Source organism: Melopsittacus undulatus, chromosome Z (genome assembly GCF_012275295.1).
Source record: "Melopsittacus undulatus isolate bMelUnd1 chromosome Z, bMelUnd1.mat.Z, whole genome shotgun sequence".
NCBI lineage: Eukaryota > Metazoa > Chordata > Aves > Psittaciformes > Psittaculidae > Melopsittacus > Melopsittacus undulatus.
Window position 1 is genome coordinate 83,490,480 of NC_047557.1, and position 12,978 is coordinate 83,503,457.

At 44.3% G+C, this 12,978-nt stretch overlaps 1 protein-coding gene across 2 annotated transcripts in view; it reads right to left on the reverse strand.

Moving 5' to 3' along the window:
- Positions 1-12,978, reverse strand: part of GNAO1 (G protein subunit alpha o1) — a 145,976-nt gene that overhangs the window by 12,587 nt on the left and 120,411 nt on the right. The window contains exons 5-7 of one of the 2 annotated variants that reach the window (XM_034072935.1): positions 10,772-10,900; positions 9,837-9,966; positions 2,593-2,746 (exon numbers count right to left, since the gene is read on the reverse strand). In XM_034072935.1, coding sequence (XP_033928826.1) covers positions 2,593-2,746; positions 9,837-9,966; positions 10,772-10,900 — 413 coding nt within the window. The remainder of the gene's footprint in view (positions 1-2,592; positions 2,747-9,836; positions 9,967-10,771; positions 10,901-12,978) is intronic. The other variant, XM_034072936.1, reaches the window with a different exon arrangement.

Sequence of the window (12,978 nt, forward strand, 5' to 3'; positions counted from 1 at the left end):
TGAGATTTGCTGTAGTTGAAGGCAGCAAGTGGAATATGACTTGCACGTAAACGTACATGCACTGCTATTTGAAGAGACAAGCTTACGACGAACATGACTTGAAAATATGCCTGAACAGAAGCAAAATGTCTCCTGGGAGGAGGTTCTTACATGAAGACCTGGGTAAAGAATTTGGGAACAGTCCACATGCTGCCACAATCAAGAGGGTATTTGATCAAAGGGAAGTCGCTTGGTTAAAGTTGTAAGGATTTAGGTGCTGAATTCCTTCTTGGAAAGCCAGGAATCACTAATGCCAGCTTGGTTTAAAACACGCCCTGGATTCTGCTGTTGCTTCCATAAGTATCGTGGATTAATGCACATTAAATGCATGAGTGAATTAAGGGGATGGAAACAGTCAGTGCTCTATCTAGCATACAGCAAGCAAATTTGTGGACACAGTCTTCTAATAGCTATGCCAGCAGAAGTAATGGACATCAGAAATCTCATTTTATTAAAAGCACCTACTTGTGATGTAGAAGGTCCACTCGTTTTATTTATAGGCTTTAATCAAATAATTCCTTTTAACTCCAGGGTAACTTTCTAATAATGCTGTTTTTTCACCTGGCCACAAGGGTTTCACCCTCCAGCTGTGGTCAGCAAAGCAGTAATGAGTAAGCTTAAGTGTGTGCTTGAGCCTAAAGTCTGGTCTAAAGTCATTGCACTGCTGAATGCCTGGGGGGAAATATTCTTCACTTCTGGTTCAGATCCCTGTTGGATTATCTGGAAGGGCTTTCAGCCTTCAGACTTCCAGACCTCTCTGGAGAGACACAAGAGGTCTGTGGAGAGTCCCTGGCATTGTAATAACTCCCAGCTTCCAGAGCAGCACCTAGAAGGAATTTAGAGCATCTTTGGGGTACTCTAAGATTTGGGAGGACTGACTTGGTTCACTTGAAGCTGAAGTGCTCCAGAAACAAGTTATATTTGTTCTCCTTTGTGTAGTCAGCCAAAAACTTAGCTACATGTGTATGAGGGTCTGTCTCCCCCACCAAACTCCTCCCTTGGGCTGGGATAGCTTGGGAAGGAAAAGTTACATCTAAATCAACATTTCTTCTTGTTCTAGTCTCTGCCTTCAGAGATATTTAAGAACATTATTTCAGAGTGGGGTTACTGGGAGACTTCAGTGAAGATCCACAAAACCAGGTTAACAAAATATGATCAGGAGGGGTGAAAGGTGCAGGTTTGCTTCATGGAGAAATGGAAAAAAGGAAGATGGCATGATAATCTTCTGGTATATAGAAACGCTGCTAGAAATAAGATGGTGATGAGCTGCTTTACAAGACATCTGAAAGATGGCAAGCAGCAACCTAATTTGCAACTAGAAAAATTTGGGTTTGACTTTATTGTGACCTTTCCACTGTAAAGACTGTGGAATTTCCATTATTAGATCTTTTTAGACAAACATATCATGACTATGTTTGCTCTGTCTAGACCAAGCAGGTGAGCTGATGGCTGAAATGTGGTGGTAGTGACAAACATCCAAACTTTCCCCAGAAAGGAAGCCTGTAGATGCTCTTCTGAATGGAGTCATTCAGCTCCATGGCCATAGACCATTCAGCCCAAAGCAGCAGTGATGGATTGCTTTTGCCTATTCACATTGAAAAATCAAATGCTCAGAAGTAGGAAGCTCTGGTTAATAATTTGTTGTCCTGCCCAGAAGCATGACACTCTTGGTACTCCTGGTTCATAACTCCATTTCCTGACAAAGAGATCTGCTTCTCTGTCTGTCAGCTTGATTCATCTGGATGTCTCAAATGAGCTTAAATAATTCATGACGATAAAAGTTTATTTTTATGGTGTCTCAGGATGGTAATGAGCGTTGGTGGAAGCTGGCAAGATGCAGCTGCAGCCTTTGCATGGGTGATGTATTCCCATCAGTAGCAGGTCAGATGCCAGGCAGCCAACAGAAGAGAGGGCCTCTCGCATGCTGTTGTGTTGCAGAGCCTCTTTTCTGATCTCTGAAGTCTCCTTCTCTCCAGCCAAGACTGGGGTATGGCCTACTGTGGCTCTTCACTGCCTGCTCTATCGGCAGAGGCATTGGTGGTCAATGCACCAGAGAATCAAATGTCTTGTTTTCTATCTGCACTTAATTGGAAGAGTTTCTGTGTTCAGATGCTTGATGTCAATGAGTCTGAGAGTGAAACTGTGGACCTCCTAAACTTAACATGATAAAAATGTACAGGTTGAGCTGAAGCAGCCAAGCTGTGAAACCTGCTATTTGCATGTTGGAGGGCTGATCCTGCAGCTGCTTGGTGCCTGGTAGTGGATTCTAGTGGCCAAGAACCACAGAGCGATGCAGGGATCAAATACGTTGCTTAGTGACTGCAGCCTTCTGGCAAAAAATAACTTGGGTTTAAGTGATTCTCATGCTTTCAGTGAACCACTAAACATGGTGGGAATGATCCTATGTCATTTATTAAAATAAAACTTGAAGTGAAGGAAATGGGAGCTCTAGCCATGCATTTTTAGGCTGTGATACATGACAGTGTCAGCCTGGATGGAAATGCCCCATGATCCCTTTGCTATGCACTTCTGTACCGCCACCTTTCTCATTACCTGTATACTCAGGAAAGCAGAGAGACAGTGGAGATTTCTTAATTTTCTCCTCAAATATGTCCTTCTTGTTTAGAAAGAGGATGATAGATGTATCTGTGAACCACTTGTTGTTGCAGATGCTGTCAAAAAGCTTCATTGATTCATGCATGCGGTTCTGCAATAGAAAGGAGAGATCACATGAGGCTGAAGACAGTGACTCAAGGATGTTCAACACATAGGGAAGTCTAAAACGACTAAATTAAGGATAAAAAAAGCTACAATATACATAATAACTTGATGTATACATACAGCTCAACATATACGTACACAGATGCAATTCCTATAACATTTGACATACAGTTAGTAACTTAAGGGCATTTAACTTATACAGAGCTGTTCTGATTTTGCATAGCATATAATTTACAGGATCCCAGCTCATAGAAATCATCATGCACCATGCATGGATGGGGAGTTATTTTTGCCCTTTGATCAGATTTAGGTGTTGGTGTAGCTCATGCAGATTTTCTACAATGTTTTCATTAACTTCTTAAACTTCTTTTTTCACTGTCTCAAGTGTGTGTGGCACACAACTGGTTGGATACATTAACCAAGGACTGGAAGATCCTTGAATTAATCTGGAGTTGGAAGCAGACACCAAGGTGACATAATTTTGGAAATGACCTTGCCGTGACCTTTGCCAGGTTTTGTTATTTTGTTTAGTGTTGCTGGGCTTTTTATTTTTTCCCATTTTTTCAGTTGTCTTGGAAGATGTCGCAACAGAAAGTGTCTCACCAAGAGCAAAAAAGTGAAAAAGGAAGAAGAAATAGTATAAAAGGGAAAAACTTAACAAAGGGCATCTGAAAACAACCAGACCAGAAGTCAGGCAGCTACCACTGATGTTAGCTCATGCCTCTACGAGAATATCAGCTACTCGCCAGCAGAAGAGCCACACATTCAAATGCACGCACAGCGAGAAGTCAGCTTTTTGGTTATAGGTCATGCAAAAAAAGACACAAGAAACAAGAGAGAGATAAGAAGAATGAACAAAACAGACCAGTTAGAGAGTTGCAAAGTCCGCCACATGGTTTTATGGTGGTGGAAAGAGCTCACGGCAAAGTCAACCAACTGTCATGTTCCCTGTTGCTTTCAACTCTGTTTTTCTTTTATTTTTGTTGTTTTTTCTCAGTTCAAGAGAAGCTTCATACCTGCCAATTTGGTTGGTCTCTCAAATGCTCATTTTTTGGCCTTTGTTTGGCTAGATAAGGTCAGACGGCCGAGGAAAGGTTGTGAAGGTGCTGAGGCTGGCGATGTTGGGCGTGCAAGGCCGACGCCGGAGCACGCACGCCGGTCGCGTGGCCGTCTCTCAGCCGGGAGCCGGGGAGCGGAGAGAGCAGGCACGGTGAGGACGAAGCACACCCAAGAGTCAGGGGGTTATCAAACGCAAAGCATGGTACAGACCAGACCAGCTCCTTGGCTTTTCCCAGTGGTATCTCCTTGGGACAGCACTCCTCAAACCCACTAATGAACATATGAGACTGGTTACAGCAACCTCCTGTTGCTGTAACCTGAAAGATGCTGGAGAGGACAGGGCGGCACGGTCTCGTTGACAGAGGTTTTTTGGGGACGGGTGGAGCTTGTTCCCCCTCCCTGGATTTGGAAATTCAGGATGCTGCAGGAGACAGCTGGTGGTTTTCACCCCTCTCTTGCTCTGTTTCATGCTTGTGCTGGCGGCATGATTGAGCCCAGCACTGTATTGATTAACATTTTCATTTTCATTGATATATATTAGCTGCTGCTGAATCTTTTAGTTAGATAAATGTGGCTCTGTGGATGAAGGAAACATCTGATCTGACCCAGAGTGCAACAGGACGTGCGTGATTTGCTGTACCGTATACCATATGCTTTGCTACCAGGTTTGAAATGACTGAGCATCTCCCCACTGACACACAGGGAAGATGTGATAATGTACAAATGGAAAAATGCAGTTCCTTATTGGATCTCAGTTGCAAGATGTTGCTTATCTGTATCATCCCATATCTGTGTGCTGGATTTTGCTAACCCATTTTGTACTGACTGGTGTGGGAGCCCCAGAGCAATGCTGCTCTTTTTTACTTGTAATGTCAGAACTGCAACCATGTAGGAATCTGCAAAGGTTTTGTACAGGAGATCTGGCTACCCAAAGCCTTTGGGAAGAGAGAAGAAGGTGGAGGGCAGTCAGGGGAACAGATGGCAAATACATTTAACCATTTTTTAATCAGGGTCCCTCACAGTACGTTCTTAATCACATTTTTATCACCCTTTCTGATGTAAAATAGAAGCATGGAGGAACACATGAACACTGCTTGTGGGTTAAACCACAACTCGTGTGCAGCAGCCATCAGCCTGGAGGTCAATGTACTTATCATGCTGCATCCCACCAGCCCTCCACTAGGCTGCACATACCACTTCCCAACTGCTGGGAAGCATCATGGGTGACATTTGATTCCTTCTGTATGTGTTTGCAGGAGACCTCCAACAACTCAAGCAGACCCTGGCTAAGATGCAAGGATGGGGAGGCAGTCTCTGGGTATCATATGTAAAAGGACAGACTACTGCTAAAGGAGGAGTGAGAAGTTAAAGCCATCAAATAACCCCCCTTCTACCAGTAAATCCAGAGTGAAAGACCCTTGTAGTCACCTAAAGCTTCCCCAGGGTTCCTGTCAGGAGTACCCATGCTGCTGTGATGGGGCAGACATGCCTGTTCTGCTAGGAGGCATTAAAGATTACACTTCTCGTAGTTTTATAGTAAGTGATGTAAATTACTTCACCTGCTTTTGGACCCATTATGTTGCTTTTTCCTACTTTATATTTGGTCTATCATTAAGGAAAGTGCTCTTGAAACACTGGCTTCTTAATGTCATTTCCTATTTCAAAATTAGTATTTTAAATCCTTATGCCTGCAAACACTTTATATCCCAAAAGCATAGCAGCCCCACCAGCCACATTAGAGGTGACTAACCACTCGCCCATACAGATTAAAAGCCCAGTTAACTCTTTCTGTGCAGGACAAGAGTTGCCTATCACTGAGTTCAGATGTCATGGCACAATCGTGTTGCCATCACTGATGTGAAGGTCAGGCAGGTTTCTGCTAAGCATGAGGGAGAAAGGATGCTGTGGTCAAGACTCTGCTCAGGCAGAAACACACTCATAAATCCCATCTTTTTTCACCAGAGCATGGGAGGAGACTTGGTTATTTCTCCCACACACAGCTGATTCGGGTTTTTTTTGTTCTCCTTGGTGATTAAATGTTAACTGGCACGTGAACTGTAAGGGTGCTGATGGTTATCCTGAGCACAGAAACTCCATATCCCCCCTCCTGCTTGTCTTGCCTAAGATGCTCAAGCCACTTTCACTGGCTTTGTCACTCCTAAGGCAACTTCTAAGCACTGCAATTCAATTTCCTTGCTCAGTGACAGCAGAGAGAGTAGGCTAACCAGGTCATGCAACAAAATACAAACCAACAGACCAAGGATCACTAGCACAGCATCTTCAAGCCATCCCACACTTAGCAATGGGGACATGAACAATACTTGCATGTCTTTTCTAGATGACCTAAATAGTTTGGATTCAGAGACATCAATGTGCAGCATGAACACCTCCCTCTCTTTCCATGACTCCTTTGAATTTGCAATTTAAAAACCAAAGAGGATAGTCTTGGTTTCAGTGATAGGTCTCATGCCATTGCTGTCTTTTTTTAAAAATCCATTAGGAATTCCAGTTAGAAGAAAAAACGCAAATTTACATTTGTTAATTGTTTTCACCAGTTTTACCCATTAATATGACTGCTGTTCCTCTCTCCTGCCAGATTACAGGTCAGAGGCTTTTCCTCCTGTAAACTCAGCTTACCAAACATAAAGTAACAAATGAGGCAAAGCAGCTTTGTTATGCGAAGACATAAACCATGGAGTTCAAAGAGGATGTTCCCACAGTGTACAAATACAGCAAAGAGTCCTGAAACTCCTTGTGACTGACTTTGTAAAGCCAGATGAAGAGGCACATGTAAAACTCTGAAGACAGTGCCCTGTGCGTTGGATGGGCTGGGCAGGGGTGTAATTTTGCCTTGTAAACTGTAGTTGTTGGCTGTGTTTGGCAGCAATGGGACTGATGAAGGCATTGCTTGAATTTCCCTATAGGTTTGGTCCTCTGCCCTGGGAGACAGGCATGCAGGGAAGCAGTTTAGATCTGCCAAAAGTGGTGCAAGTAGGTGTCTGGGGCAATGGAAGAGGCTGGATTCAACAGCACCAGGGGTTATCTGTGCAAAGCGTTGTCTTTATGGGTCATCACAGATGCAGAAAGTTCTCTTTATCTGTGTCTTTCTGCTCCGGCCATAGAGAAGTACTTGCTTTCCTCAACTCCTGCCATGCTATTCTTTGTGTCAGGGAACTGGAGAGAATATATGTCCCTTATAAAAGACTACTTGGTCCTAGGGGGTGATGGCTTTGTGTGCAATAGCCCTTTTTTAGCTGCTGTAGGAGGATGGGTGCTCAGCTTTTTTAAAACAAAGACACAAAAACCCACAAAAAACCTACAAGTGTGGAGCTGTGCTTTAATTTTAAGGGCAGGAACAGGTCAGGGGGCATTTCACCCAGCCCTGTTTAACCATCTCTTTGCTCGGTCTTGTTGGAAAGGGCTCACAGTGAACCTCATGAGCTTCTTTTAGTGAGATAAGCTGACACTACAACTAGGCTATTCCCAGTGCCCTTGTGAATGAGCTTCCCAAAGCAAATCCCCTGTATTAGGCTGACTTGATCTGAGCTGCAGTTTCACCTGCCCAAGTGAAGTTTGACTTAAAAAAAGCGCCCAAAGCCCCTGTGAAATCCTGTGGTTACTGTCAACAAGGAAAAGCTGTTCTCCCTATGCTTTGCAAGCATTTTTTTGGGTGCCTGAGATGTTCTTTTCCTCTTCGTGGCTCCATGCCAGCGATGAAAGCTCTGCAAGTCTTTTCATACTCAACAGAGACATCTGTGCAGCACCAACCCTTCAGTAGCTTAATACAGCTGGAAGTGCCTGGATCGTAGTAAGCATCTCTACAGAAAATGAAGATGGAGCTATATAGATTGGAGCTATCCAGCTCACTGTCTCAGCTCCAATTTGTGTTTTCTAAGTGAGAAGCAATAAAAGCTGACTTACATCATGAAAGCCAGCAGATGTGACGGATGCAGACAGACGGCAAATCAGCTGACTGAAGAGATGCTGCTTTTACTGCTGGCTTTTTGGAGAGGAACCATGTTAGGAGGCAGGAAATGGAATGCTTGGGGTTTCAGCTGGGAGAGGGTCAGAGCCTATGTATGGGGTTTCCACCTATGCTGGGGGTATAATAGGGCAGATAAGATCCAACTCCATCATTTTTCCTGTTTGGATTGGCCTTGCTCAGGATTGTTTATTTGGGTTAAGCAGTGGCATCCTGCAGGCACAGCAGTGCCAGTGCTGAATCCTTTCCCCATTTACAGTGGGTGTGTAAGTGAACGGCAGCTGCCTCTGCCCTCCTGTTGCTCAGCAGCCCCAGAAAGGCTTTGTGAAAAGGGACTGAAAAAGCAAGCAAATGTCAGCTCTGTGCCAGAGCAGTGCGAGCCTGCTTTCCTGGTGCAAAAGGAAAGTTGGAGATGTATAAATCCGTTCTCTGCAGTGGGCAACTGCAGGGGGCAGGCTGAGCTGGCACCCTGCTTTTCACTGGGGTGGTGCTGGGGGATGGACAGTCACTAGCAGAGCTCAGCATCCCAGGAGAGATGCTGTAACCTCCATCTCAGAGGAGCTGAGTTGACATTTAAAAATGGCACTGGTGATCAGGCTCTTCCATCTTGTGTATTGTGGCTTTGAATCACAGCTCTGGCACTCAAAGGTGATCTGCATTAAAGGCTGCCTTCGGCTTCACCGTTTGGGTGTTACAGCCCAAGTTATACCTACAGATCACCTTGTTCCCTGCTCAGGTCACAGCTTGGCTCCCTGCCTCCTTGGGACTGCCTTCTCCTTATGTATTCTTTATCTTGTGGTTGTGTTTTCCCTGCTCAGCTGCAGAGCTCTATGGGACTGAGCTAATGACTTGGTTTTTCAAATCATGTCAGGTGACTTAGGTTCCTTCCCAGTAAATCCTACAGGAGTGAGTGTCCTTGAGTATATTAGGGCCAGGATGAGAGGAAGGTGACAGCTGAGGATTATAAATAAATGGACATATGAGGGTGTAGGGCATCTCAGTCAGACTGGAGAGCCATAGTTATGATGTTAATATCAGCCTGAATTCTGGCATCAGTACAACCCAAACAACCAGGTGACTCCATCAGATTTCTAGAGCTCATAAAAATGTGTTAAAGGCCTAGAAACCACAGCCCCCTCCCAGCCTTTTTGGGACAAGCCATCTGATACCTAACAGCAATCTTTCACTCAATTCCTTCCTCATTAACAGTTTTCTGCAAGCCTGCACCTTCAGCAGCAGGAAAATAAAGACCCTCAGAAAGACAGAATAGGTAGGATTGGGCCTTCCATGCTGCTGCAGAATGGACACAGATAAAATCATTACCAAGTCTGAGTAGGGCCTCCAATTTATTTTTGCAAGACAAATGCAGCTAGGTGCTTGCTGCAGGTAACCATTACACTGACTGAATGGCCAAAATACACTAATGAATCTTCTTGCATCCTCTCTGTGTATTTAATTCACTTATATTAATTGCACTTTAATACCAGGAAGCATACAGGTCCTCGCTAGCTCTATTTCCAGATGGCATTTGGAGCCTAACGTCACAGTGGGAAGTCATAAAAGCTCTCCTAGAGCAAATTACCTGAGGAATCAAACAGTTCCAGTCTCACTTAGGAAAAAGAAATAGGTTCTATTCCTAGCCTGAGTCTGCCTTGGTCATGCATGACTGTCCTGCACATCTGCACCACAGCACAATTGCTTCCTTAACATTTGTTTTAAGAGCCCACCTCCATCTCCTCTTTCTCGATACAGGATGCTGTTAACACGTTTTGAAAACACACAGGCCAGTTAGAAAGGAGACATAAAACACTGCGACTTTACCAGTGCAAGGAAGCATTACCTGGGCATGCAGACTTGATTTTGAAGAGTGTGGAGAAGGACACATCTCCCCAGGATTTCAGAGTCAAGGGGGAGTGACTGACAAAAGCACATTACTGTAGCAGCCCAGTGAGCATTCGGGCATCTCTGAGTAGTTGCTGGCTATGCAGTATTCCAAAAAGAACTGTTGGGTCCTCCAAGACCCGGTTAGACTCACCGTGGTTTCATCTTCATGAAGCACCTGGTCGTAGCCACTCAGTGCAACACAGAAAATGATCGCTGTAACATCCTCAAAGCAGTGAATCCACTTCTTACGTTCTGATCGCTGGCCCCCAACATCAAAGAGCCTATGGCACAGGAGAGGACCATCAGTGCCTGCTCCTTCTTACTTACAAGGAAACTTCAGCATTCTTGGAATTTCACAGAACTGTTTTGGTTGGAAAGGATTTTCAGATCATACAGTTCCAACTCCCTGACAGAGGCAAGGACACCTTCCCCTAGACCATGTCCAACCTGGCCTTGAAACACTGTCAGGGATGGAGCATACTGTGTCTGGAAGGCTCCAAACACACAGCAACATGTCTTTTACCACTGGCTTGGTCTTCCTCTGAGACTGGAGCTGAGGAGGACCAAGAGGAGCAGTTACAGCAAGGGATGTGGGGATCTGTGGGAGAACCTCAGAACTGTGCTGTGTCCCGTATCATCTGCAGAAGGAGAGACTGCATGCTCCTGAGCTTTATATACTCTAAATACTGTTTGTGTATGGTTTTGTGCCTTCATGCCCTTTTCTCCACTGGCTGGCATCCTGAAGGTCAGTACACAGTGTTAACCATATGTGACTGACTCTAGGGAAAAGATTTGGCCAAATAGTTTTACATTTATGAGGTTTGATCAGGCTTGACTGGGGGTCAATCTTATATTACACCTTCCAGCAAAGAGGTGCCATTTGGGTTAGAAGAAGCTACCATGAGCTCCCATCTTCAGGGTGATTTTCAAGACAGGATCATATTGCTGACCCTCCAAAACACCATGCCTTCTGCAGTGGGAGTCATCCATGCGTTAACAAGAATTTAACAACTTCTCCTTTTGGAACTATGGGAAAACTCTCTGACAAACAGTTGTACCAAAAGTTTACTGTGCACTTAGACTAACCTGAAGTGGAGGTTTTTGAATGTGAAGTGGGTTTCTACGATGCCAGTTGTTTTGACTCTGGTTCGGAGGATATCCTGCTCCGTGGGCTGGTAGTCTGCAGCTCCAATTCGATCTAAGCTGTCTAGGTAACTAAGAGAAAAAGTGGAAAGAAAAAGAAAACAGGTAAGAATAAAGAACACATTCATCTTTGTCAATCTCAGATGAATCCTGCTTCCTATTAATACTTTTCAATCTCATTTTTCATGGCTGAGTGTATTGTAGTATATCCTATTCTGGTGAAAAACAAGCCCCACTAACCTATGCATAAAGCCTGATAGTGAACTGAAAGCAGGAAATTAAGTGTGCGTGTGTTGTGAGCCCTGACTGCAATCTGTGAAAACACACAGCTTTAACATTACTTACTATTTTTATTCCCTGAGGGACGAAGTGCCCGATCTGTCCATTGTGCTGGATTCTGTACACACACATGCTTTTCTGCAAGGGTTTATTCAGATAAGAGGTTGGGGCATATAGGTCTCACTCCCAGAACAGGCAGGTCGAGTCGCTTTTGGGAGATGCCTGTCTCTCTGCTAGTAAGGGAGGGAGGCTTGGCAGCTTGTTCTGAGGAGAAGCCTTGCTTTCAGTCAGCTCAGATGACGGAGATGAATCTCTGCCTGAGTGAGTCACTGCTTCAGTTTGAAAGCAGCATAGGGCTAGGACTGCGGGAGATGCAGCACATGGACAAAACCCAGGAGCCAGATTAGACGGTAATACTCTGGGAGTATAAATTGGTGGTTTTGGTGGGCTAGAGGGGAGATTTAGCTTTCTAATACACTTGGATATTTTTAAAACATTTACCCTTATTCTACTGTGAACATCAGCAAGGCCTCCACAGGCTGAAACTTTGGGCAAGAAGTCCTGTCTTTTGGCATGACATGCTTTTGTAGAGGAGTGCACAGCTGTGCACATACGACCACAATCCATTTTTTCGTACCCATTCAAGGCAATTTTTCAAAACAACTCAGACCAACTAAACATAATTTATAAAGAAAAGAGGATCTTGGAATACAGTTTAACATGAATTATAAACACAAATCTGCATCACACAATAAAGTCTTTCTTGCCACCATCAAGCTGCACAGATACTCCAGTTCCTCTGAGGGGGTTTAATGTGTATTACAGGGTCTAAATGCCTATCCCTAGCCCCAGGAGCATCAATCTAATGCACGTGAGATGTTTTCAATATACTGCGAACATAATAAAGCAGGTCTGTGCATGAGCATGTCTTGCCCTTTGATCTCTGTGCTCCTGGCAGTGTGGATGTCATCCAAAGGGACAGCAGGACAGGAGGTGACATGCCAAGGTTTTTAACACTCTGTTAAAAACTCATCTAGTCCCCATGAGTTATCCAATCACAGTCACATGGTAATGAGCACACTTCCCCCTGTGCCTTGACAAAGCTTGGCCTGAAGGTGATGACTCTCCTGCCACTGGAGATGCTTTCTCTGGTGCATCAAAAAGCAGCAAAAAAATTCCCGTTTCTGTCCTGGAGGGAGTGCTCTGAGCCAGGGCTCTGGAGCTGGATGCATGGTGTGCTGGGGCTGTGCACTCTGCTGCCCAAGAAAACTCACTGCCACTGGCATTCATGCCTACCCAACCAAACTCCATGCTAATGTAAAAAACATACCTTGCCCTGCTCCCATCACATATTTTAGCTACCCATCATATTTATCATTCATTATTGCTAAAGAATTACAAGAATCACATCACCCAGAGAAAAGTATTTAAGCTAAACAGGCTTATTTTTGCTTCAAGCAGTTAAAGCCATTGTGGTTTTGTGACAGATGCTCCCTTAATAGCCTGATGATGGGTCCTGGATGGAAGAATGGGGCTTCATTTGAAATCAGATCCTCTGCAGTGATGGCTGAAGCCATGATCACTCATCTATTCACAACTGATGTCTACTCCTGTTATTTAAGAGACAGCTGCATTTCTTCACATATCCCTACAGACCAAGGCAGCTTAGCAGTGCAGTGCTGTTATTCAGAGACCCAGGTTCTCCTCAGGAACAAAATACTTCAAGGTGATAGTAAAAAGTGGAGGTGTAAGAGAGGAAGGATTTTCTTTTCCTCTTAGAGTTCTTGGCAGTACCCTGAAGCTTTTATCACTTTCTCCATCTTCATTTTCTGTAATTTTCTATCATTCAGCTCCAATTTTAAGTTCCCTAT